Raw genomic sequence first — 27,500 nt, 5'->3', positions numbered from 1 at the left:
GTCGATTAGTTTCACTTCAGACGTAAACACGTTGCGTAAACCAGACCCGCTCAATCGAGAGCACCGTAAATCGATGTCCAGCCACTTTGCTGTCGTCCGATAAGTGTTGTATCAACGGGACAAAACTACGCTGTCAATATGTTTTTAACTTCTGCAATTCGATCTGTTGTATCGCAAACGGTATGGTTATAACAATGTACTCACGTTAAGCTAACATTATCAGTTAAGAATCATTACGTTTTATGAGAATTTAATGAGATATGTTGCATGACACTTGACAAGGGCAAGCGGCCTAGCTAGCGGACTGGCTAGCTAGCTAGTTACATTGTTCGTTCGCTAGCTAGTAGCTAGCTACACGAGCCAAATTAGCTACAAAAATAGCTACACTTTCATTAGAGTAATGATTTAGTAAAATATTAATCTGAACAATAATGTTGATTGAAGGTTTGTGAAAATACATCTTGTCCTTGTCAGTTCGCTAGCTAAAGCTTCCTGACTGGCTAATTGAGTTAGCTAGCGTAAAAGAGCCTTGCATAGTTTGCTGGCTTTACTAGTAAACAAACGTGCAGTGTTCCTTGGCTAGTTAGCTTCACGGCTACCTTGCAACTTCTTAATAATTTTGAATCACACTGGTCATCATTATAACTGGTGCTGCATTCCTCACACTGCCATATTGTCCTGTTGGTGTTGAAGTCTTTAATAAATTCGTTTTGGGTTGGTATTCCATAGAATCAAACCTTATTCACACATTAACATCCTTCTTCTCTGTCTCTTGTTCTGTCAATGTTCCACCTTCTCAGTCCAGGCAGGTCAGGAGTCTGCACCAGTCCGCTGTCAGAGCTGGAGCTGGGGGCATCTTTGTGGTGAGTGCTGCTGTGTAGGATCTGTAGCCTCGCTGATTTCAACCAGATGTTTCATCAGAGAGCTTAGTCAGAAAGCCTTACTGTACTATATCCTTAATGTGACTAGCCTCAGAAGCCCAGGCTTCTTACCTACCAAGACGAGATTTGAAAGTATGGCCACACAAGGCTAGTCTGGGTACCAGTCTCTCTAGTTAACATTCACTCCTTGCCATTCCTATCATTTGCCAAAGAGACTGGCGTTTCGGCAATCTTAACGTTCAATAATGCAGACGTATTTACGGCACAGTTGTTGATTGCTAGTTGGAAACGACATTAATATTTTCCATGACAACGTTATGGAATAATATAGGGTGTGTGCAAATTTGGTGCAATATAGAAAAGGAGAATTTTTAAGAACAACAAACAACAATGCTATGATCTGTTGCGATAATTCCCTCGTGAGAAGGCAGTGTCAATGCAAGATCATGTTGTTCAATGTGGCTAGAGATATTACTCCGTAATGAGAGAGAGAGAAATCATCAAAAAATATTAGCCTACAAGATTCAATTGAGCTACGTTTACTTGAGTTGCATCCTCTAAACGAAGGAAAAGAAACGGAATCATCACTTCAGAAAGTATTCACACCCCTTTTACTTTTTACGCATTTTGTTATTATTACAGCCTGAATTTAAAACTGATTAAATTTAGATTTTGTTTGGGGTCACTGGCCTACTACACACAATATCCCATCATGTCAAAGTGGAATTGTTTTTAGATAATATTAATTATATGAAAAGCTGAAATGTCTTGAGTCAATAAGTATTCAACCCCTTTTATGGCAACAAGTCACATAATAAGTTGCTTGGACTCTGTGTGCAATAATAGTGTTTAACATGATTCATGAATGACTACCTCATCTCTGTACCCCCACACGTACAATTATCTGTAAGGTCCCTCAGTCGAGCAGTGAATTTCAAACACAGATAGAACCACAAAGACCAGGGAGGTTTTCCAATGCCTCGCAAAGAACGACAACTATTGGTAAAATAAAAAGAGGACATTGAATATCCCTTTGAGCATAGTGAAGTTATTAATTACACTTTGGATGGTGTATCAATACACGCAGTCACTACAAAGATACAGGCGTCCTTCCTAACTCAGTTGCCGGAGAGGAAGGAAACCACTTGTCCTGAATACATTTTATGTTTGGGTCAAATCCAACACATTACTGAGTACCACTCTGCATATTTTCAAGCATAGTGGTGGCTGCATCATGTTATGGGTATGCTTGTAATCATTAAGGACTGGGACATTTTTCAGGATAAAAAAAATGTACTTCATGGAGCTAAGCACAGGCAAAATCCTAGAGGAAAACCTGGTTCAGTCTGCTTTCCACCAGACACTGGGAAAGGAATTCACCTTTCTGCAGGACAATAACCGGAAAAACACAAGGCCATATCTACACTGCAGTTGTTTACCAAGAAGACACAGAATATTCCTGAGTGGCCTAGTTACAGTTTTGACTTACATCTGCTTCAAAATCTATGGCAAGTCCTAAAAATGGTTGTCTAGCCAAACAATTTGACAGAGCTTGAAGAATTTTGAAAAGAATAATGGGCAAATGTTGTACAATCCAGGTGTGGAAAGCTCTTAGAGACTTACCCAGAAAGACTCACAGCTGTAATCGCTGCTATGGGTTCTTCTACGAAGTATTGACTCGGGTGTGAGAACTTGTGTAAATATGAGAGTGCATTTGTAAAGTATCCAGATCCCTTCACCTTTTCCACATTTTGTTACCTTATTCTAATGGATTAAATACTTTCCCACAATACCCCATAATGACAAAGAAAAAAACGGACATTTTTACAAATGTATAAAAAACAGAAATACCTTATTTACATAAGTATTCAGACCCTTTGCTATGAGACTATAAATTGAGCTCAGGTGCATCCTGTTTCCATTGATCATCCTTGAGATGTTTCTACGACTTGATTGGAGTCCACCTGTGGTAAATTCAATTGATTGGACATGATTTGGAAAGGCACACACCTGTCTATATAAGTTCCCACAGTTGACAGTGTATGTCAGAGCAGAAACAAAGCCATGAGGTTGAAGGAATTGTCCATAGAGCTCTGAGACAGGATTGTGTCAATTTTATTTAACCAGGTAGGCCAGTTGAGAACAAGTTCTCATTTACAACTGCGACCTGGAAAATAATAAGATAAAGCAAAACAGTGCGACAAAAAATACAACAGGGAGAAACAAACATACAGTCAATAACACAATAGAAAACGTCTATTTACAGTGTGAAGTAAGGCAATAAATAGGCCATAGTAGCGAAGTAATTACAATTTAGCAAATTAACACTGGAGTGATATATGTGCAGAAGATGAATGTGCAAGTAGAGATACTGGGATGCAACAGAGCAAGAGGGTAAGTAATAATATAGGGATGTGGTAGTTGGGTGGGCTATTTACAGATGGGCTATGTACAGGTACAGTGGTCGGTAAGCTGCTCTGACAGATGATGCTTAAAGTTAGAGAGGGAGATATAAGTCTCCAGCTTTAGTGATTTTTGCAATTAGTTCCAGTCATTGGCAGCAGAGCACTAGAAGGAAAGGTGGCCAAAGGAGGAATTGGCTTTGGGGATGACCAGTGAAATATACCTGCTGGAGTGTGTGCTACGGGTGGGTGTTGCTATGGTGATTAGTGCGCTGAGATAAGGCGGGGCTTTACCTAGCAAAGACTTATAGATGATCTGGAGCCAGTGGGTTTGGCGACGAATACGTAGTCAGGACCAGCCAAAGAGAGCATACAGGTCGCAGTGGTGGGTAGTAGATGGGGCTTTGGTGACAAAACAGATGGCTCTGTGGTCGACTACATCCAGTTTGCTGAGTAGAGTGTTGGAGGCTATTTTGTAAATGACATAGCTGAAGTCAAGGATCGGTAGGATAGTCAGTTTTACGAGGGTATGTTTGGCGGCGTGAGTGAAGGAGGCATTGTGGCGAAATAGGAAGCCGATTCTAGATTTAATTTTGGATTGGAGATGCTTAATGTGAGTCTGGAAGGAGAGTTGACAGTCTAACCAGACACCTAGGTATTTGTAGTTGTCCACATATTCTAGGTCAGAGTAGTGATGCTAGTCGGGCGGGAGGGTGCGGGCAGCAATCGGTTGAAGAGCATGCAATTAGTTTTACTAGCATTTAAAAGCAGTTGGAGGCCACGGAAGGAGAGTTGTATGGCATTGAAGCTCGTTTGGAGGTTTGTTAGCACAGTGTCCAAAGAAGGGCCAGATGTATACAGAATGGTGTCGTCTGCATAGAGGCGGATCAGAGAATCACCAGCAGCAAGAGCGACATCATTGATATATATATATATATATATATATATATATATATATATATATATATATATATATATATACAGAGAAAAGAGTCTGCCCGAGAATTGAACCCTGTGGCACCCCCATAGAGACTGCCAGAGGTCCGGACAACAGGCCCTCAGATTTGACACATTAAACTCTATCAGAGAAGTAGTTGGTGAACCAGACGAGGCAGTCATCTGAGAAACCAAGGCTGTTGAGTCTGCCGATAAGAATACAGTGATTAGCACAGTATTGTTTCTTACCGATGGCGGTTACGATATCGTTTAGGACCTTGAGCGTGGCTGAGGTGCACCCATGACCAGCTCTGAAACCAGATTGCATAGCGGAGAAGGTGCGGTGGGATTCGAAATGGTCGGTAATCTGTTTGTTGACTTGGCTTTCGAAGACCTTTAGAAAGGCAGGGTAGGGTAGATATAGGTCTGTAGCAGTTTGGGTCTAGAGTCTCTCCCCCTTTGAAGAGGGGGATGACCGCGGCAGCTTTCCAATCTTTGGGGATCTCAGACAATACGAAAGAGAGGTTGAACAGGCTGGTAATAGGGGTTGCAACAATTTTGGCAGATAATTTTAGAAAGAAAGGGTCCAGATTGTCTAGCCCGGCTGATTAGTAGGGATCCAGATTTTGCAGCTCTTTCAGAACATCAGCTGACTGGATTTGGGAGAAGGAGAAATGGGGAAGGCTTGGGCGAGTAGCTGTAGGGGGTGCAGTGCTGTTGACCACGGTAGGGGTAGCCAGGTGGAAAGCAAGGCCAGCCGTAGAAAAATGCTTATTGAAATTCAGAAATATTGTGAATTTATCGAAGGTGACAGAGTTTCCTATCCTCAGTGCAGTGGGCAGCTGGGAGGAGGTGTTCTTATTCTCCATGGACTTTACAGTGTCCCAGAACTTTTTTGAGTTTGTGTTGCAGGAAGCAAATTTCTGCTTGAAAAAGCTAGCCTTGGCTTTTCTAACTGCCTGTGTATACTGGTTTCTAACTTCCCTGAAAAGTTGCATATCGCGGGGGCTGTTCGATGCTAATGCAGAACGCCACAGGGTGTTTTTGTGTTGGTTAAGGGCAGTCAGGTTTGGAGAGAACCAAGGGCTATATCTGTTCCTGGTTCTAAATTTCTTGAAAGGGGCATGCTTATTTAAGATGGAGAGGAAGGCATCTTAAAAATAATAACCAGTCATCCTCTACTGACGGGATGAGGTCAATATCCTTCCAGGATACCCGTGCCAGGTCGATTAGAAAGGCCTGCTCGCTGAAGTGTTTCAGGGAGCGTTTGACAGTGATGAGTGGAGATCGTTTGACCGCTGACCCATTACGGATGCAGGCAATGAGGCAGTGATCGCTGAGATCTTGGTTGAAATCAGCAGAGGTGTATTTAGAGGGCAAGTTGGTTAGGATGATATCTATGAGGGTGCCCGTGTTTACGGCTTTGGGGTGGTACCTGGTAGGTTCATTGATAATTTGTGTGAGATTGAGGGCATCAAGCTTAGATTGTAGGATGGCTGGGGTGTTAAGCATGTCCCAGTTTAGGTCTCCTAGCAGCACGAGCTCTGAAGATAGATGGGGGGCACCTGGTAGGCTGAAGGAAGCATGTGTGTTTAGTGAGTCCTCCAGATCAGAGGCAGTAGGGATGACCAGGGATGTTCTCTGTTTAGTGAGTCCTCCAGATCCGAGGCAGTAGGGATGACCAGGGATGTTCTCTGTTTAGTGAGTCCTCCAGATAAGAGGCAGTAGGGATGACCAGGGATGTTCTCTGTTTAGTGAGTCCTCCAGATCCGAGGCAGTAGGGATGACCAGGGATGTTCTCTGTTTAGTGAGTCCTCCAGATCCGAGGCAGTAGGGATGACCAGGGATGTTCTCTGTTTAGTGAGTCCTCCAGATCAGAGGCTAGTAGGGATGACCAGGGATGTTCTCTGTTTAGTGAGTCCTCCAGATCCGAGGCAGTAGGGATGACCAGGGATGTTCTCTGTTTAGTGAGTCCTCCAGATCAGAGGCTAGTAGGGATGACCAGGGATGTTTGGTTGATAAGTGTGTGAATTGGACCATTTTCCTGTCCTGCCAAGCGTTCAAAATGTAACATACTTTTTGGTGTCAAGGAAAATGTATGGAGTAAAAAGTACATTATTTTCTTAAGTAATATAGTGAAGTAAAAGTAGTCAAATATAAATAGTAAAGTACAGATAACCAAAAAAACTTCTTAAGTAAAAATACTTTAAAGTATTTTTACTTAAGTACTTTACACCACTGGCTAACACAAGACTATGATGTGACTGTCACTAAGAACCTTAAGTCAATATGACCATGCCTTGTTTCGTACATGTTCAAGTACACTGTTGTCAAGGTCTGGCCTACTCAACTATATGAACCAGCCTTTCATACGCATTGCATCATGCAACTACTGTAGGATGTTATATTAAAAAGGTTAAAAAAATCTATATATATATTGCAATACTCTACTGTGTATATATAATATATTGCGATACTCTGCTGTATATACAAATATATATTACGTTACTCTATATACAAATATATATATATTGCGATACTCTACTGTATATACAAATATTTTGCATATATATTATATATTGCGATTCTCTACTGTGTATACAAATATATATATTGCACATATATTGCGATACTCTACTGTATATAGAAACATATTGCAATACTCTACTGTATATACAAATATATATATATATATATTGCGATACTCTACTGTGTATATATATATATACTGCTCAAAAAAATAAAGGGAACACTTAAACAACACAATGTAACTCCAAGTCAATCACACTTCTGTGAAATCAAACTGTCCACTTAGGAAGCAACACTGATTGACAATAAATTTCACATGCTGTTGTGCAAATGGAATAGACAACAGGTGGAAATTATAGGCAATTAGCAAGACACCCCCAATAAAGGAGTGGTTCTGCAGGTGGGGACCACAGACCACTTCTCAGTTCCTATGCTTCCTGGCTGATGTTTTGGTCACTTTTGAATGCTGGCGGTGCTTTCACTCTAGTGGTAGCATGAGACGGAGTCTACAACCCACACAAGTGGCTCAGGTAGTGCAGCTCATCCAGGATGGCACATCAATACGAGCTGTGGCAAGAAGGTTTGCTGTGTCTGTCAGCGTAGTGTCCAGAGCATGGAGGCGCTACCAGTAGACAGGCCAGTACATCAGGAGACGTGGAGGAGGCCGTAGGAGGACAACAACCCAGCAGCAGGACCGTTACCTCCGCCTTTGTGCAAGGAGGAACAGGAGAAGCACTGCCAGAGCCCTGCAAAATGACCTCCAGCAGGCCACAAATGTGCATGTGTCTGCTCAAACGGTCAGAAACAGACTCCATGAGGGTGGTATGAGGGCCCGACGTCCACAGGTGGGGGTTGTGCTTACAGCCCAACACCGTGCAGGACGTTTGGCATTTGCCAGAGAACACCAAGATTTGCAAATTCGCCACTGGCGCCCTGTGATCTTCACAGATGAAAGCAGGTTCACACTGAGCACGTGACAGAGTCTGGAGACGCCGTGGAGAACGTTCTGCTGCCTGCAACATCCTCCAGCATGACCGGTTTGGCGGTGGGTCAGTCATGGTGTGGGGTGGCATTTCTTTGGGGGGGCCGCACAGCCCTCCATGTGCTCGCCAGAGGTAGCCTGACTGCCATTAGTTACCGAGATGAGATCCTCAGACCCCTTGTGAGACCATATGCTGGTGCGGTTGGCCCTGGGTTCCTCCTAATGCAAGACAATGCTAGACCTCATGTGGCTGGAGTGTGTCAGCAGTTCCTGCAAGAGGAAGGCATTGATGCTATGGACTGGCCCGCCCGTTCCCCAGACCTGAATCCAATTGAGCACATCTGGGACATCATGTCTCGCTCCATCCACCAACGCCACGTTGCAACACAGACTGTCCAGGAGTTGGTGGATGCTTTAGTCCAGGTCTGGGAGGAGATCCCTCAGGAGACCATCCGCCACCTCATCAGGAGCATGCCCAGGCGTTGTAGGGAGGTCATACAGGCACGTGGAGGCCACACACACTACTGAGCCTCATTTTGACTTATTTTAAGGACATTACATCAAAGTTGGATCAGCCTGTAGTGTGGTTTTCCACTTTAATTTTGAGTGTGACTCCAAATCCAGACCTCCATGGGTTGATAAATTGGATTTCCATTGATTATTTTTGTGTGATTTTGTTGTCAGCACATTCAACTATGTAAAGAAAAAAGTATTTCATAAGATTATTTCATTCATTCAGATCTAGGATGTGTTGTTTAAGTGTACCCTTGTTTTTTTTGAGCAGTATATATATATATTATGATACTCTACTGTATATACAAATATATATATATTATATATTGCGATATTCTACTGTATATACAAATATATTATATATTGCGATATTCTACTGTATATATATTATATATTGCGATATTCTACTGTCTATACAAATAACCCAATCTCCCCCGTCACTAGGTGTTAGTGGTTACTGTTGAAACAACATCACATGAATGTAGCTTCTACTCAGGTGATGGAAACATGGCATGGTAACAGTCCCTTGGCAGAGAGACATGTTATATTGCCTTTAGAGAAGAGATTCAACAAAGCCCCTACCTACGTGAGCTACAACTATGGCTTGTGCATTTTTATGATGACCATTTTAGCCAAGGGGGCAGTGGCACATTTCCTGTAGTGTCAATATTGGCTGCGTTTTACACAAGGTGCGTAATTCTGAGATTTTTCACGTGATTGGTGTTTTTGACCAATCACATCAGTACTTTGTACAAAATTGTTTTCAGAGCTGATCTAATTGGTGAAAAGAAGAATTAGTGAGAGGGAAGAAAGGAAAAAAAGATATCAGAATTGGTCTGCCTGTGAACTCGGTTTATGTTGTTGGATACAGCGCTCCCATTGGTGTAGATAAAGCCTATATCTCGATCGCCTTGGGCTTTCCTCTCCCATGGGGGAGATTGTCCTTTTCCTGATGACTTGGTAGCTTTACTAATTGAACATTGTGTAAAACTGTTGTTTTTCTTTCCACTGTAGCACAGAGACACACCTGACAACAACCCAGATACTCCTTTTGAGTTCACTGTGGACAACCTGAAGGTGAGCGGATGATGTCAGAGCATCATTATTATTATTTAAAGAAATGACTGCAAATCAAGGCTAAACAACAACAACAACAAACTATTAAAACACCAGTTTATTACAATGTAAATCACATCAATTTCACAACTCATTTTTATGAAGGAAGCTTTTATAAACAAATCACATTCTCTGTTCTTATCAACAAACCACATCATATACCATCACTAAGGAAAGCTGTTTTGTTGTTTTAGAGGATTGATGCTATCATTAGTATGTACCCTGAGGGCCACAAACAGGCCGCCACCATCCCTGTATTGGACCTGGCTCAGAGACAGCATGGATGGCTCCCCATCTCAGCCATGAACAAGGTAAATCAATCAATCAATATCCTGACTGAGGCATCTGTTTGCTTCAGAATAGAGTACGTTAATCTGGTTTGCATTTGTAGCAACAGATTTAAATGGACATAATGAGAATGGATGAGTTACACGCTGATGTAGATTTATTGAACCACAGAATTACGTGAGAATCTCTATTCGCAGACCAGGAGCGTGATCAATAGGGACGAGCCATTTAGAAACCGAGTCATTCATCCATTACTGTACTGATTACACTTTAACTCAATGCTACAGCTTTTTTTGTTAACAAGCCTCTATTTTATTTTTTTTATTTTTTTAAATATACATTTTCCTCTCTTCTCCCAGGTGGCCGAGGTGCTCGAGGTCCCTCCGATGAGGATCTATGAGGTAGCGACCTTCTACACCATGTTCCTGAGGCAGCCCGTGGGGAAGTACCACATCCAGATTTGCACTACAACTCCCTGCATGCTTTGCGATTCTGACAGCATCCTGGAGGCCATCCAGAACAAACTGGGTAAGAGATCAACAGGCGGACCCAGACACGAAAGGGGATCAAAGTGAAGATGTTGATTTTATTTTTTATTATTGTGTATATGTCAGATGAACATGTGTCTGTGTGGCCATTTTGTTTTTTGATCTCACATGGAAGGGTTTTTATGATAGGCCAGTAGGAGGATGGGTTATTGGCCATTTGGTTTGTGATAGGACAGTAGGAGGATGGGTTATTGGCCATTTGGTTTGTGATAGGACAGTAGGAGGATGGGTTATTGGCCAGTAGGAGGATGGGTTATTGGCCATTTGGTTTGTGATAGGCCAGTAGGAGGATGGGTTATTGGCCATTTGGTTTGTGATAGGCCAGTAGAAGGATGGGTTATTGGCCATTTGGTTTGTGATAGGCCAGTAGGAGGATGGGTTATTGGCCATTTGGTTTGTGATAGGCCAGTAGGAGGATGGGTTATTGGCCATTTGGTTTGTGATAGGCCAGTAGAAGGATGGGTTATTGGCCATTTGGTTTGTGATAGGACAGTAGGAGGATGGGTTATTGGCCAGTAGGAGGATGGGTTATTGGCCATTTGGTTTGTGATAGGCCAGTAGGAGGATGGGTTATTGGCCATTTGGTTTGTGATAGGCCAGTAGAAGGATGGGTTATTGGCCATTTGGTTTGTGATAGGCCAGTAGGAGGATGGGTTATTGGCCATTTGGTTTGTGATAGGCCAGTAGGAGGATGGGTTACTGGCCATTTGGTTTGTGATAGGCCAGTAGGAGGATGGGTTATTGGCCATTTGGTTTGTGATAGGCCAGTAGAAGGATGGGTTATTGGCCATTTGGTTTGTGATAGGACAGTAGGAGGATGGGTTATTGGCCATTTGGTTTGTGATAGGACAGTAGGAGGATGGGTTATTGGCCATTTGGTTTGTGATAGGCCAGTAGGAGGATGGGTTATTGGCCATTTGGTTTTTGACCTCACATGGAGGGGTTATCCTGGCCGTTGGCCGCATGGATCATTTTTCTTAATAAAGCTTAAACTTGATTAAAACTTGTAATTTTAGATGTTTCTATAGGCTATTGACATAGTTAGTCACCTCGCTACCTTAGGTATTTTAAGCTATCCACTAGATGTTGGAACATTGCTGCTATAACAGCCTCCACTCTTCTGGGAAGGCTTTCCACTAGATGTTGGAACATTGCTGCTATAACAGCCTCCACTCTTCTGGGAAGGCTTTCCACTAGATGTTGGAACATTGCTACGGGGACTTGCTTCCATTCAGCCACAACAGCATTAGTGAGGTTGGGCGGTTTAGGTCTGTCTCGCAGTCGGCGGTCCAATTCATCCCAAAGGTATTTGATGGGGTTGAGGTCAGGGCTCTGTGCAGGCCAGTCAAGTTCTTCCACACCGATCTCAACAAACCTTTTCTGTATGGACCTTGCCTTGTGCACGGGGGCATTGTCATGCTGAAACAGGAAAGGGCCTTCCCCAAACTGTTGTCACAAAGTAGGAAGCACAGAATCTTGAAGAATGTCATTGTATGCTGTAGCATTAATAATTTCCCTTCGCTGGAACTAAGGGGCCTAGCCCGAAACATGAAAAACATCCTCAGATCATTATTCCTCCTCCACCAAACTTTACAGTTGGCTCTATGCATTGGGGCAGGTACAGTTCTCCTCGCATCCGCCAAACCCAGATTCATTCGTCGGACTGCCAGATGGTGACGCGTGATTCATCACTCCAGAGAACGTGTTTCCACTGCTCCAGAGTCCAATGGCGGCGAGCTTTATACCACTCCAAATGATGCTTGGCATTGCGCATGGTGATTTTTAGGCTTGTGTGCGGCTGCTCAGCCATGGAAACCCATTTCATGAAGCTCCCGACTAACAGTTCTTGTGCTGACGTTGCTTCCAGAGGCAGTTTGGAACTCGGTAGTGAGTGTTGCAACCCGAGGATAGACGTTTTTTAAGCGCTATGCTCTTCAACACTTGGCAGTCCTGTTCTGTGAGCTTGTGTGGCCTACCTCTTCCTGACTGAGCTGTTGTTGTTCCTCGACGTTTCCACTTCACATTAACAGCCCTTACAGTTGACCCGGGGGCAGCTCTAGCAGGGCAGAAATGTAACAAACTGACTTGTTATGACGGTGCCACGTTGAAAGTCACTGAGTTTTTCAGTACAGGCCATTCTTCTGTCAATGTTTGTCTATGGAGATTGCATGGCTGTGTGCTCATTTGTATACACCTGTCAGCAACGGGTGTGGCTGAAATAGCCGAATCCACTCATTTGAAGGGGTGTCCACATACTGCTGTTTATATAGTGTAGGTATTCATACATACTGCTGTATATATAGTGTAGGTATTCATACATACTGCTGTATATATAGTGTAGGTATTCATACATACTGCTGTATATATAGTGTAGTTAGTCCTCATACGGCTGTATATATAGTGTAGGTATTCATACATTCTGCTGTATATATAGTGTAGTTAGTCCACATACTGCTGTATAGATAGTGTAGGTATTCATACATACTGCTGTATATATAGTGTAGTTAGTCCTCATACGGCTGTATATATAGTGTAGGTATTCATACATACTGCTGTATATATAGTGTAGTTAGTCCACATACTGCTGTATATATAGTGTAGGTATTCATACATACTGCTGTGTATATATAGTGTAGGTATTCATACATACTGCTGTATATATAGTGTAGTTAGTCCTCATACGGCTGTATATATAGTGTAGTTAGTCCACATACTGCTGTATATATAGTGTAGGTATTCATACATACTGCTGTATATATAGTGTAGGTATTCATACATACTGCTGTATATATAGTGTAGTTAGTCCACATACTGCTGTATATATAGTGTAGGTATTCATACATACTGCTGTATATATAGTGTAGGTATTCATACATACTGCTGTATATATAGTGTAGTTAGTCCTCATACTGCTGTATATATAGTGTAGTTAGTCCTCATACTGCTGTATATATAGTGTAGTTATTCATACATACTGCTGTATATTTAGTGTAGTTATTCATACATACTGCTGTATATATAGTGTAGGTATTCATACATACTGCTGTGTATATATAGTGTAGGTATTCATACATACTGCTGTATATTTAGTGTAGTTATTCATACATACTGCTGTATATATAGTGTAGGTATTCATACATACTGCTGTATATATAGTGTAGGTATTCATACATACTGCTGTATATATAGTGTAGGGATTCATACATACTGCTGTGTATATAGTGTAGGTATTCATACATACTGCTGTGTATATAGTGTAGGTATTCATACATACTGCTGTGTATATAGTGTAGGTATTCATACATACTGCTGTGTATATAGTGTAGGTATTCATACATACTGCTGTGTATATAGTGTAGGTATTCATACATACTGCTGTGTATATAGTGTAGGTATTCATACATACTGCTGTGTATATAGTGTAGGTATTCATACATACTGCTGTGTATACAGTGTAGGTATTCATACATACTGCTGTGTATATAGTGTAGGTATTCATACATACTGCTGTGTATATAGTGTAGGTATTCATACATACTGCTGTGTATATAGTGTAGGTATTCATACATACTGCTGTGTATATAGTGTAGGTATTCATACATACTGCTGTGTATATAGTGTAGGTATTCATACATACTGCTGTGTATATAGTGTAGGTATTCATACATACTGCTGTGTATATAGTGTAGGTATTCATACATACTGCTGTGTATATAGTGTAGGTATTCATACATACTGCTGTGTATATAGTGTAGGTATTCATACATACTGCTGTATATATAGTGTAGGTATTCATACATACTGCTGTGTATATAGTGTAGGTATTCATACATACTGCTGTGTATATAGTGTAGGTATTCATACATACTGCTGTGTATATAGTGTAGGTATTCATACATACTGCTGTATATATAGTGTAGGTATTCATACATACTGCTGTGTATATAGTGTAGGTATTCATACATACTGCTGTGTATATAGTGTAGGTATTCATACATACTGCTGTGTATATAGTGTAGGTATTCATACATACTGCTGTATATATAGTGTAGGTATTCATACATACTGCTGTATATATAGTGTAGTTATTCATACATACTGCTGTGTATATAGTGTAGGTATTCATACATACTGCTGTGTATATAGTGTAGGTATTCATACATACTGCTGTGTATATAGTGTAGGTATTCATACATACTGCTGTGTATATAGTGTAGGTATTCATACATACTGCTGTGTATATAGTGTAGGTATTCATACATACTGCTGTATATATAGTGTAGTTATTCATACATACTGCTGTGTATATAGTGTAGGTATTGTATTCATACATACTGCTGTGTATATAGTGTAGGTATTCATACATACTGCTGTGTATATAGTGTAGGTATTCATACATACTGCTGTGTATATAGTGTAGGTATTCATACATACTGCTGTGTATATAGTGTAGGTATTCATACATACTGCTGTGTATATAGTGTAGGTATTCATACATACTGCTGTATATATAGTGTAGTTAGAGTGTCCGAGAAAAGCTAATGAAGAATGGGTGTAGGCTATAGTCGCATTACGATTTCGTTACCAATGGCTGTCAATCGTCGTAGGTAGATGATGCTATTGTAATATCGCCCAACCCTAGTGTACACAACAGTAATGGATTGTTTAGAGTAGAGCATTAAGCTAGCTTCGGAGATCTAGGAGAACTATGAATCAATTAAAATAATTTTTCACTACTTAACGAATATAAAGTCGGTTCTTTTCCAGTGTCTAGATGCCGGGTTTCCAGTCGGTTTCTGTTCTCTTGCCCAACTCTTTATCCAATTGTCATGCAGAACATATTTGGCTTGACAATGTCACTGGCAAAAGCACAAACTGATCTGGGACCAGTTCACCAATCCGTCCATCAGATCAGTCTTATAAGCCTAAACATCTTCTTCCTCCTCCCTCAGGCATCAAGGCAGGAGGGATGACTGCAGACAAGATGTTCTCTCTAATAGAGGTGGAGTGTCTTGGTGCCTGTGTTAACGCTCCCATGGTCCAGATCAACGACAACTACTACGTGAGTATACCAGGTCTGGGAATGGCCAGGAACCTCACCATACTTAAGTGCCGATACAAAATGTATTGAGATTCCATACTGTGATTTTTATTGCTGCAGAGGAACAAGAGAGAGCCATGAGTAAACAAGTTTTCTGTTAGTTGGTAGATACTAACGGAGAACTAGAGAAGAGACCGTCTGTTAGTCGGTCTCTAGTTCTCCGTTAGTATCTACCGTCTGTTAGTCGGTCTCTAGTTCTCCGTTAGTATCTACCGTCTGTTAGTCGGTCTCTAGTTCTCCGTTAGTATCTACCGTCTGTTAGTTGGTCTCTAGTTCTCCGTTAGTATCTACCGTCTGTTAGTTGGTCTCTAGTTCTCCGTTAGTATCTACCGTCTGTTAGTTGGTCTCTAGTTCTCCGTTAGTATCTACCGTCTGTTAGTTGGTCTCTAGTTCTCCGTTAGTATCTACCGTCTGTTAGTTGGTCTCTAGTTCTCCGTTAGTACCGTCTGTTAGTCGGTCTCTAGTTCTCCGTTAGTATCGTCTGTTAGTTGGTCTCTAGTTCTCCGTTAGTATCTACCGTCTGTTAGTTGGTCTCTAGTTCTCCGTTAGTACCGTCTGTTAGTCGGTCTCTAGTTCTCCGTTAGTATCGTCTGTTAGTTGGTCTCTAGTTCTCCGTTAGTACCGTCTGTTAGTCGGTCTCTAGTTCTCCGTTAGTATCGTCTGTTAGTTGGTCTCTAGTTCCCCGTTAGTATCTACCGTCTGTTAGTTGGTCTCTAGTTCTCCGTTAGTATCTACCGTCTGTTAGTCGGTCTCTAGTTCTCCGTTAGTATCTACCGTCTGTTAGTTGGTCTCTAGTTCTCCGTTAGTATCTACCGTCTGTTAGTTGGTCTCTAGTTCTCCGTTAGTATCTACCGTCTGTTAGTCGGTCTCTAGTTCTCCGTTAGTATCTACCGTCTGTTAGTCGGTCTCTAGTTCTCCGTTAGTATCTACCGTCTGTTAGTCGGTCTCTAGTTCTCCGTTAGTATCTACCGTCTGTTAGTCGGTCTCTAGTTCTCCGTTAGTATCGTCTGTTAGTTGGTCTCTAGTTCTCCGTTAGTACCTACCGTCTGTTAGTTGGTCTCTAGTTCTCCGTTAGTATCGTCTGTTAGTTGGTCTCTAGTTCTCCGTTAGTATCTACCGTCTGTTAGTTGGTCTCTAGTTCTCCGTTAGTATCTACCGTCTGTTAGTTGGTCTCTAGTTCTCCGTTAGTATCTACCGTCTGTTAGTTGGTCTCTAGTTCTCCGTTAGTATCTACCGTCTGTTAGTCGGTCTCTAGTTCTCCGTTAGTATCTACCGTCTGTTAGTCGGTCTCTAGTTCTCCGTTAGTATCTACCGTCTGTTAGTTGGTCTCTAGTTCTCCGTTAGTATCTACCGTCTGTTAGTTGGTCTCTAGTTCTCCGTTAGTATCTACCGTCTGTTAGTTGGTCTCTAGTTCTCCGTTAGTATCTACCGTCTGTTAGTCGGTCTCTAGTTCTCCGTTAGTATCTACCGTCTGTTAGTCGGTCTCTAGTTCTCCGTTAGTATCTACCGTCTGTTAGTCGGTCTCTAGTTCTCCGTTAGTATCTACCGTCTGTTAGTCGGTCTCTAGTTCTCCGTTAGTATCTACCGTCTGTTAGTCGGTCTCTAGTTCTCCGTTAGTATCTACCGTCTGTTAGTCGGTCTCTAGTTCTCCGTTAGTACCTACCGTCTGTTAGTTGGTCTCTAGTTCTCCGTTAGTACCGTCTGTTAGTTGGTCTCTAGTTCTCCGTTAGTACCGTCTGTTAGTTGGTCTCTAGTTCTCCGTTAGTATCTACCGTCTGTTAGTTGGTCTCTAGTTCTCCGTTAGTATCTACCGTCTGTTAGTTGGTCTCTAGTTCTCCGTTAGTATCTACCGTCTGTTAGTTGGTCTCTAGTTCTCCGTTAGTATCTACCGTCTGTTAGTCGGTCTCTAGTTCTCCGTTAGTATCGTCTGTTAGTTGGTCTCTAGTTCTCCGTTACTACCGTCTGTTAGTCGGTCTCTAGTTCTCCGTTAGTATCTACCGTCTGTTAGTTGGTCTCTAGTTCTCCGTTAGTATCTACCGTCTGTTAGTCGGTCTCTAGTTCTCCGTTAGTATCTACCGTCTGTTAGTTGGTCTCTAGTTCTCCGTTAGTATCTACCGTCTGTTAGTCGGTCTCTAGTTCTCCGTTAGTATCTACCGTCTGTTAGTCGGTCTCTAGTTCTCCGTTAGTATCTACCGTCTGTTAGTCGGTCTCTAGTTCTCCGTTAGTATCTACCGTCTGTTAGTTGGTCTCTAGTTCTCCGTTAGTATCTACCGTCTGTTAGTTGGTCTCTAGTTCTCCGTTAGTATCGTCTGTTAGTCGGTCTCTAGTTCTCCGTTAGTATCTACCGTCTGTTAGTCGGTCTCTAGTTCTCCGTTAGTATCTACCGTCTGTTAGTCGGTCTCTAGTTCTCCGTTAGTATCTACCGTCTGTTAGTTGGAAAACCACTAATGTGATGTGTTGCTGCCCTCTGATTTACAGGAGGACCTGAGTCCTAAAGACATTGATCAGATCCTTGACGAACTGAAAGCTGGGAAAGTCCCTCCGCCTGGACCCAGGTATGAATGTCTATCGCCTCATATCATATTTACGGTCTTGTGTTTTGCGCAATTGTGTGTCATAGTAATATTTTTTCCTTTTATTTTAAAATGTAAGCAATTGACTGAGGATGGTGCTGGAACATCTGACAAAGAATTAGGGGAGTTTGATGAAAAACTGTATTTTTAAATAAAAAAAAATAAAAAATGTTTAAAATCCAGGCATGTCGCATGATTGCGAGAAACACAGGGCCGTAACTCATATACAATACAACAGCATGTTGTTCAGCACTGAACTGTGTCGACGACGACATAGTACTGGACTGGTGCTTTGCCTATCCATACAATGTAACAGCATGTTACTTGTCTAGCAGTGAACTATGAAGACTTAACGTTTTGACACTGGTGCTTTTTTACAACCGGTTGATCGTTTAATCTTGCAAAGAAATTGATAGAGATCTAAGTAAACTATTGTTTCTAGTGTGTGTGGGGTGCATTCAGAAAGTATTCAGACCCCTTGAATTTTTCCACATTTTGTTACATTAGATTAATCTAAAAATGGATGAAATTGTTCCCCCCCATCAACACACAATACCCCATAATGACAAAGCAAAACACGTTTTTAGAAATGTTAGTACATTTATTATAAATAAATAATAAACTGATAATTTACATAAGTATTCAGACCCTTAACTCAGTACTTTGTTGAAGCACATTAGGCAGCGATTACAGCCTCGAGTCTTCTTGGGTATGAAGCTACAAGCTTGGTACACCTGTATTTGGGGAGTTTCTCCCATTGTTCTATGCAGATCCTCTCAAGCTCTGTCAGGTTGGATGGGGAGTGTCGCTACACAGCTATTTTCAGGTCTCTCCAGAAATGTTCAAGTCCGGGCTCTGGCTGGGCCACTCAAGGACATTCAGAGATTTGTCCCGAAGCCATCCCTGTGTTGTCTTGACTGTGTGCTTTGGGTCGTTGTCCTGTTGGAAGGTACTTTGCTCCGTTCATCTTTGCCTCGATCCTCACTAGTCTCCCAGTCCCTGCCGCTGAAAAACATCCCCACAGCATGATGCTGCCACCACCATGCTTCACCATAGGGATGATGCCAGGTTTCCTCCAGATGTGACGTTTGGCATTCAGGCCAAAGTGTTCAATCTTGGTTTCATCAGACCAGAGAATTTTGTTTTTGTCTTAAAGTGCCTTTTGGCAAACTTGAAGCGGGCTGTCGTGCCTTTTACTGAGGAGTGGCTTCCATCTGGCTACTCTACCATAAAGGCCTGATTTGGTGGAGTGCTGCAGAGATGGTTGTCCTTCTGGAAGGTTCTCCCATATCCGCAGAGGAACTCTGGAGCTCTGTCAGAGTGACCATCAGGTTCTTGCTCACCTCCCTGACCAAGGCCCTTCTCCCCCGATTGCTCAGTTTGGCAGGGCGGCCAGCTCTAGGAAGAGTCTTGGTGGTTCCAAACTTCTTCCATTTAAGAATGATGGAGGCCATTGTGTTCTTGGGGGCCTTCAATGCTGCAGAAATGTTTTGGTACCCTTCCACAGATCTGTGCCTCAACACAATCCTGACTCGGAGCTCAACGGACAATTCCTTCAATCTCTTGGCTTGGTTTTTGCTCTGACATGCACTGTCAACTGTGGGACCTTGTATAGACAGGTGTGTGCCTTTCCAAATCATGTCCAATCAATTGAATTTACCACAGGTGGACTCCAATCAAGTTGTAGGAACATCTCAAGGATGATCAATTGAAACAGGATGCACCAGAGCACAATTGAGTATCATAGCAAAGGGTCTGAATACTTATGTAAACAAGGTTTTTGTTATTTTTAAAAATAAATTTGCCAAAGTGCAGTGCATTCGGAAAGTATTCAGACCCCTTGACTTTTTCCACATTTTGTTATGTTACAGCCTTATTGTAAAATGGCTGTACTACCCCATAATGACAGCGAAAACGGGTAGATTTTTTTATTTAAATGTATTAAATATAAAAAATACCTTATTTACATAAGTATTCAGACCCTTTGCTATGAGATTTGAAATTTGAGCATAGGTGCATCTTGTTTCCATTGATCATCCTTCAGATGTTTCTACAACTTGATTGTAGGAACAACCCTTTTGGAGTTTACCTAAAGGATTCTCAGACCATGAGAAACAAGATTCTCTGGTCTGATGAAACCAAGATTGAACTCTTTGGCCTGAATGCCAAATGTCACACCTGGAGGAAACCTGGCACCATCCCTACGGTGAAGCATGGGGGTGGCAGCATCATGCTGCGGTGATGTTTTTCAGCGGCAGGTACTGGGAGACTAATCAGGATCGAGGGAAAGATGAACGAAGCAAAGTACAGAGATCCTTGCTGAAAACCTGCTCCAGAGCACTCAGGACCTCAGACTACGGCGAATGTTCAACTTCCAACAGGACAACGACCCTAAAGACACAGCCAAGACAACGCAAAAGTGGCTTCGGGACAAGTCACTGAATGTCCTTGAGTGGCCCAGCCAGAGCCCGGACTTGAATCCGATCTAACATCTCTGGAGAGACCTGAAAATAGCTGTACAGCGACGCTCCCCATCCAACCCGACAGAGCTTGAGAGGATCTGCAGAGAAGAATGGGAGAAACTCCCCAAATACAGGTGTGTCAAGCTTGTAGCATCATAACCAAGAAGACTCGAGGCTGTAATCACTGCCTAAGGTGCTTCAACGAGTAAAGGGTTCTGACTACTTATCTAAATGTGATGTCTCCATTTTTTTTATATTTAATAAATTTGCAAACATTTCAAAAAAAAAAAAAACTGTTTTTGCTTTGTCACTATGGGGTATTGTGTGTAGATTGAAGGGGACACACACAATTTAATCAATTTTAGAAAAGGCTGTTTGTTGCGTAACAAAATGTGGAAAACATCAAGGGATCCGAATACTTTCTGAATGCACGTGTAATTATTTTATCATCTTCCTCTTTTTAACTACAAAACATAAACCTGCTGTTTTCACATTTGTTGATGTTTTGTGGGTCGTGCTGGAAATTTAATATAAAGTAGAGCTTTTTTTTTCTCGTTGTTGTTGACATTTCCTAAATGTAATAATTCTTTGTTATTTATCTTCCAGGAATGGCCGTTTCTCCTGTGAGCCAGCAGGTGGACTGACATCTCTGTCTGAGCCTCCTCCAGGACCTGGTTTTGGCGTCAGAGCTGATTTATAAAGACCTGAACAACAGGACGCCCAGGACTAAGTTCGCTAGGATGTTCAAAGTGTATGAACTTAATAATAATGTAAATAAAATGTCAATTTAATTGTGCTTTTGGTGTCTGTGTCAATTTGTATTTGAGATCATTGGAAGACATCCTTTGCTATTTTCTTTGGCATAAAGTTAAAGCTAGGTTGAAAATGAGCACCGATTTATGGACCTACTAGTATATATGAACAGCACCTTATCGCTTACATAGTGCACTACTTTTGACCAGGGCCCATAGGGCTCTGCTGCACAACTATTTTCAGGTCTCTCCAGAGATGTTCGATCGGGTTCACGTCCGAGCTCTGGCCAGGCCACTCAAGGACATTCAGAGACAAGTCTAGTGCGCTACATAGGGAGTATGTTGGACGTACATCTATATAACATGGGGGGGAGGAAGACCTCTCTCACTAGGATGTAAAGTGGAGGAGCATTAATAATAATGTAAATAAAATACCAATTTAATTGTTCTTGGTGTTGGACTGATTCCGTGTGTCAGTTGAGGTTAAAGATTTGCTAATTATCTCTTGACAATAAATGGATACATACAACAGTATTTACGTTATAATGGAGGTACCATTCATTAGAAACAGCCGAGATTACATTCAAGGCAGATTTTGACAAAAGTTAATCTCCTTTAAAAAATAACCCGAGGAAAGAATTGGATAATCTGTCAGCTGCTACATCTCACACAGCAATCACAACCAACTTGATTTATTTTATTGAGAGCAAAATTGAACTTCTGAGAGGGCAAAGTAAAACGCATGTAAACAAACACTTCTACAATGAACTAACTGTATGTAGTAAAACCTACAGTTGCGATGCAGTGCCTTTTTTTAAACAGATAAGCCTTGACACATATGGTGCAATGCACTCATGTTCAATAACCATGCCAAATGATAAACCTAAACCTACTCCAACAAAGGACCCCCTTTCTATGTCATCTCCATTCAAGCCCGGATGCTGGTGGCCGTGCATAAAGCCACTGCCCCTCCCCCCATCCTGATTTTTCAGCTTGTTTTCTTCCGCAATGTAATATTCCCCCACCGCGCATGCGCTTTAATAGTCAATCTAATGCAAATATCACTGCGCCACAACAATCCAATGTAACTAGAAAGCGGCAGGAATGATGCAACACATTTACGGAACTAGTATACAAGTCTGTCTATACATTCAGTTACATTTAAAATTAAAATAATAATTGTATTGAAACAATTTTACAAGAGAGGACGACGTTTCAATGCACTAGTCTGATTACCTCTCGTGTTATTTCTTCATCCGACCATGTTTCGAGAACATTCCCAACCGGCCGCAGCGGAAAAAGATGACGTCACCGCCTCTCTCCTTCCTCTCTCTGTCTCTCTCTCTTTTTCTCTGTCTCTCGCTCTCTCACACCATGTATGTATGTATCTCTCTCTCCATCTCTCTCTCTCGTTCACAAAAGCAAAAAATACTCACGATTCCGGTGTCTATAAACGAAAAAAACAAAAAAAAACACTATAAATAAATGTGCATGCTAGTTACCCTAACGAATGTGTTTGTGATGCCAAAGCTTTTCTATCCGTTTTTTTTTTATTTTAATTTTTTAGAAAATGGTTTTAAAAAAAAAATCTGCTTGACATAAGTCATTATTCCAGCAGAGACCAGACTGTAGGTAGAGAGCCTCGGCAGGGCTGAGTTGGATCACATGACTGTTCTCCGCCAATGGGACAGCCGCTCGCTGGGTTTCTCCTTGGAGACGGTCGGTCGGACTGGGGGATGTTTTCAAACCCAACGATAAAACTGCAAAGAGACGTCACACAGTCGTAGGCTAGCTAGCTAGCTACTGTTCATGTTCAATTATTATTTATTTTTTTGGGTGGTAGGGGGGGGGAAAAGAAACAAAATTACTGTTTATATAATACTACGTTGTTCATATTCATGGCTGAACACGAATGAGCAACCTTGGAAAGGTAAGCAGAAAGTAAGATTTTTTTTTTTTGTTGTTGCCAATAATCAGAACCCAAGTTAGCCATCTGGCTAGTTGGTGTAGCTATTAGCAAGGTAGCTAACTTTGACGTAACTGCGTTCATAAAATGTAATGTTATGACACAGCGGGGTATGTCATGTGCTTTAGATACACATTATTTGTTATTTTTTTTAAATGACATTTTTTATATTTAGTTACAGGCATTATTGTGGTTAAGTTTCTTATTTTTTTTTGCGCCAAGAATATGGAGAATTGTAGCGTGTGCTGTTTGTGTCGAGGGCAAAACTGGTTAGTTAGCTTGCCAGCTTCAGCTAGCCGACGCGTAACTAGCTAGCACAGGGGAGGGGAAAAAGGCATTCGCCTCAGCGGGCTTTTGTTTTATACTGGCTTGTTTTGTTCTCTTTTTTTAAGTCTTCAAAACCTTAAAAAATGTATAATAAATGTTCTCTAAACATACCATGCTGCATAGTAAAATGACCAGCTAATGTTCGCAAGTTACGTTACGAAACAAACTGGCTAGTCCTTTTTTTAAGGTGGCTAAGCTAGCTCACATTACAATAATTCTTTTTTTTTGCGCCCAACGTAACGTAAGGCATGCTATTTTCTGATAGCTAGCTACCGTTTTCCTTTAGTTAGGAAGCTAGCTAACTAAAGTCGCTGCGTTTCTGTCCATATGCTTGTAATTAAAACACAATGTGGCAAATATTTGAATCTGTAATATGCACATTGTAGCAACAATGATTTGCAAACGCCACTGCACAGTCAAACGTGCGCTATCTGACACCTTACAAGCGGTAGCAGCAGCAGCTAGCCAATAATCTGGGGGTGTGTTGGATGGTACAAAGCTGTGTCTGTAGTGTGACCGTCCTTCGCTCTGGAAACCTTTTGTCTAAAGGACGTATCAAGATATATATATATATATATATATCTCACTCAGATCCTACGCAAAAGCAAGCCACCAGTGCAGATGTATAGCTGAAAATTACTTGAAACCATTCTCGTTCATGACAATGGCAGAAGAAACTCCTTTTACAGGATTAAAGCCACAATGGTTGCAGAATGAACTGTTTCCATGAAGCATGATGAAATATCAAATCAAGGGCGATTTCATTTCTACCCTACCCATGTTGTTGCAGTATTTTTGTAAAGCCTAATATCAGTGCAGTTCAGGTTGGAATCGATATCACACTATTGTTTTGAGTGAGGCAGCAATGATATCACTGAATCTATGAATATAGAGTTTCAAATAGGCCTACATTTTATTTAAAAATTCAATTTTATATATAAAATCATATTTCTTACTAAACATATGTTTTGAACCCTACCCTAAATAGTAAAAGCATAGCAAAAATGTGTGTAATAAAGAACTTAATTACAGAAACCGTAGTGAATAAACCTAGGTTTTCAGTCTTAATCACAAACATGTTGAAAACCACAACTAGTCCTATATACTAGTCTTATATATTTTACTTGAAAAATATGCAGACACCATGAACTGTCATTTATTTGGCTCAATTACAGAATTCTGGTTTGAATGTCAAACATGGCGCTAAATCAATATACTAAAATAAGTTCTGACCCTGACGTCAATGATCATGTTATTACATGTATTTAGTAGTTACGTGCCTTTTTTTAAATTTATCTTACTGTAATAGCCCCGTCCCAATATTTACTACTAACCTACGTCATGGCATTCGATACGAGGCCCACAATACCCAAGTTCCTTTCCGACTCCTCTTCTAGATCACAAAACATCATCCCTTCTCAGCAACATTGACTCAATGACACTGAACTAAACACAAGTATCTCCTAGTTTCAAGTGCAGCTGCTGGACAAAGATCAACACGAGGGGAATAACAAATACAAGATTTCTAGTAGCCTCCTCTCTCTCTCTCTCTCCTACACTCCGACCCAGGTCATTTGTTAACATTTTTACATTTGACATTTTAGTCATTTAGCAGACGCTCTTATCCAGAGCGACTTACAGTAGTGAATGCATACATTTCATTTCATGCATTTTTTCATGCATTTTTTTATTTTTTTTTTGTACTGGCATCCCCATGGGAATCCAACCGACAACCCTGGCGTTGCACACACCATGCTCTACCAACTGAGCCACAGGGAAGGCATTGGCACTCGGGTTTCGATCTTGTAAAAAAGGATCAAGATCCTATCCTTAATTTTTAATTTTTTTTTGTAGTCAAGATTACACTGCAATTTGACTTGTTTCGAGATTCTGATGCAGTCAGTGACTTGCAGTTTTATGAAGAAATTCACATACGTTTTAATAGCAACCATATCACCTAGTCGACGTATGTCCCAGTTTTGACATCTCAGGTCATCAGAAGCTTTAGTAACGACCGGCAAGCAATGGCAATTACTTACAATTCGTCTTGGACTCTCACAATGAGTATAATGTCATGTTTTGGGCTAATTGGGTTGTTCATTTATCATTAATGCCTTCAATATCATTAGTAAAACTGACTTTTTTTAAATTATAGCTTTACCTGATTATGAAGTAATTGATAACATGTTTTACAATAGCAGCAAATCACCTGTAGCACTGCTATTCAGGGCCTTGAAAGGAAAGGATGGCATTCCACGCCATGCTCTACTGTAGCTCAGCTGGCCGAGCATGGCTCTTGCAATGCCACGATAGTGGGTTTGATTCTCGGGAACACTCGTACATAAAATGTATGTACTCATGACTGTAAGTTGCTTTGCAATCAAAAAAACATACATTTTATATTAAAAGGCGTACATATCATACACCAGATTTCAACCCTCACTCAGAAGTGGACTAATGCTGTTCCTGTGGAAATGGGAGACAAGAACAAAGTGACTATGTTTTAAGAGTAGTGTTGTGATGTTCAGTTTCTACTCAGTACATGATCTTCCACCAGCTAGGGCTGGGAATGGCAAGGGACCTCATTATACGATATTACCACAATACTTAGGTGCCGATTTTCTATATGTACTGTGATTTGTTTAAATTTTTTTGTGTGTATTTTATTTATTTATTGCCATTCGATGTTCCAAACATATTGCTCACCATATGTCTGCTACAGAGGAACAAGAAACCCATGAGAAAACAAGTTTTGATCAAACGGGCTCCCTATTTTAAAAAGATGGAGGACAAGATATGAAGGAACAAATGATGCCGTTTTGGTATCGATTTGTTTTCACCACAGATGGCAGCGTGAGGCGGCTTGGGCACGGCAAATGGCAGCGTGAGGCGGCTTGGGCACGGCAGGTGGCAGCGTGAGGCGGCTTGGGCACGGCAGGTGGCAGCGTGAGGCGGCTTGGGCACGGCAGATGGCAGCGTGAGGCGGCTTGGGCACGGCAGATGGCAGCGTGAGGCGGCTTGGGCACGGCAGATGGCAGCGTGAGGCGGCTTGGGCACGGCAGATGGCAGCGTGAGGCGGCTTGGGCACGGCAGATGGCAGCGTGAGGCGGCTTGGGCACGGCAGGTGGCAGCGTGAGGCGGCTTGGGCACGGCAGGTGGCAGCGTGAGGCGGCTTGGGCACGGCAGGTGGCAGCGTGAGGCGGCTTGGGCACGGCAGGTGGCAGCGTGAGGCGGCTTGGGCACGGCAGGTGGCAGCGTGAGGCGGCTTGGGCACGGCAGATGGCAGCGTGAGGCGGCTTGGGCACGGCAGATGGCAGCGTGAGGCGGCTTGGGCACGGCAGGTGGCAGCGTGAGGCGGCTTGGGCACGGCAGATGGCAGCGTGAGGCGGCTTGGGCACGGCAGATGGCAGCGTGAGGCGGTTTCGACACGGCAGATGGCAGTGTGAGATAATCCTCCTAAGTGTAGGAGCCCAGTCTTGATCTTTTGTCCAGTTATTGACAAAAGATCTGATTGGTAAAAATACCAATTATTGGCAGAAGATCAGCATTGGGCTGCCTGTGTAAAGAAAGCTGAAGTAATTCACCTGAGGATGGTATCCCATTGTTCCACTAACCCACCTACATGCATACCTGACTCAATTGTTGGTTTTGTCAAGTAAATGCATACATGGATGGATTACTAGACAAGTCCACCACCACCGCCGCCTCAAGTCCACCGCCGCCTCAAGTCCACCGCCGCCACAAGTCCACCGCCACAAGTCCACCGCCGCTGCCAGTCCACCACCGCCACCACAGTAGTAAATCTCTACAGTGCTCCTTGTAAAAAAATAAATAAAAATAGGGTCCAGTCCACAACTACCACAAGCTCAGAGAATGTCCCTCGGTGGAAGAGGAGCAGGGCCTCCCTCGGTGGAAGAGGAGCAGGGCCTCCCTCCTTTAGCCCTACCTAGCCGTTTACTCCATTATATCTGTGTTTTTATATATTGACTGTAGTCTGGTCCTCGAGTGACTTATGAGTGACTTAGTGGGAACTTTTGAAGAGCAAACGCTAATTAACTCATCCTCCTCTCATGACATCATCGCCAGCCATCTCATGACCTGTTGGGCCTTGTTCACTTGACCCC

General features: G+C 42.1%; 2 protein-coding genes across 8 annotated transcripts in view; both read left to right on the top strand.

Annotated features, from left to right (window-relative positions):
* Positions 1-39: 39 nt before the first annotated feature.
* Positions 40-21,530, top strand: ndufv2 (NADH:ubiquinone oxidoreductase core subunit V2). Of its 2 annotated transcripts, XR_003868488.1 has the most exons (9): positions 40-180; positions 801-863; positions 9,258-9,320; positions 9,554-9,670; positions 10,007-10,175; positions 15,148-15,257; positions 17,775-17,851; positions 20,938-21,100; positions 21,496-21,530. XR_003868488.1 is itself a non-coding variant. In XM_029705997.1 (8 exons), the coding sequence occupies exons 1-8, from the start codon at positions 139-141 to the stop codon at positions 21,029-21,031; spliced, it is 735 nt and encodes a 244-aa protein (XP_029561857.1). In that variant the 5' UTR covers positions 40-138; the 3' UTR covers positions 21,032-21,127. The 2 variants fall into 2 exon arrangements, 1 of the variants encoding a protein (XP_029561857.1); XM_029705997.1 differs by lacking the exon at positions 21,496-21,530 and having other exon boundaries at positions 20,938-21,127.
* A 1,315-nt stretch (positions 21,531-22,845) lies between these two features.
* Positions 22,846-27,500, top strand: part of LOC115157604 (ankyrin repeat domain-containing protein 12) — a 48,930-nt gene continuing 44,275 nt past the window's right edge. For 3 of the 6 annotated variants that reach the window (XM_029705995.1, XM_029705991.1, XM_029705993.1), the window contains exon 1: positions 22,846-23,013. The gene's annotated coding sequence lies outside the window, so the exon portion shown is untranslated. Of the gene's footprint in view, positions 23,025-27,500 lie in introns of all 6 variants that reach the window. The other 3 variants (XM_029705996.1, XM_029705994.1, XM_029705992.1) reach the window with 2 other exon arrangements.

Source organism: Salmo trutta, chromosome 21 (genome assembly GCF_901001165.1).
Source record: "Salmo trutta chromosome 21, fSalTru1.1, whole genome shotgun sequence".
In the NCBI taxonomy this organism is placed as follows: Eukaryota; Metazoa; Chordata; class Actinopteri; order Salmoniformes; family Salmonidae; genus Salmo; species Salmo trutta.
Note: the sequence above shows the minus strand (reverse complement) of the source record. Positions and strands in the feature narration are given on the sequence as shown.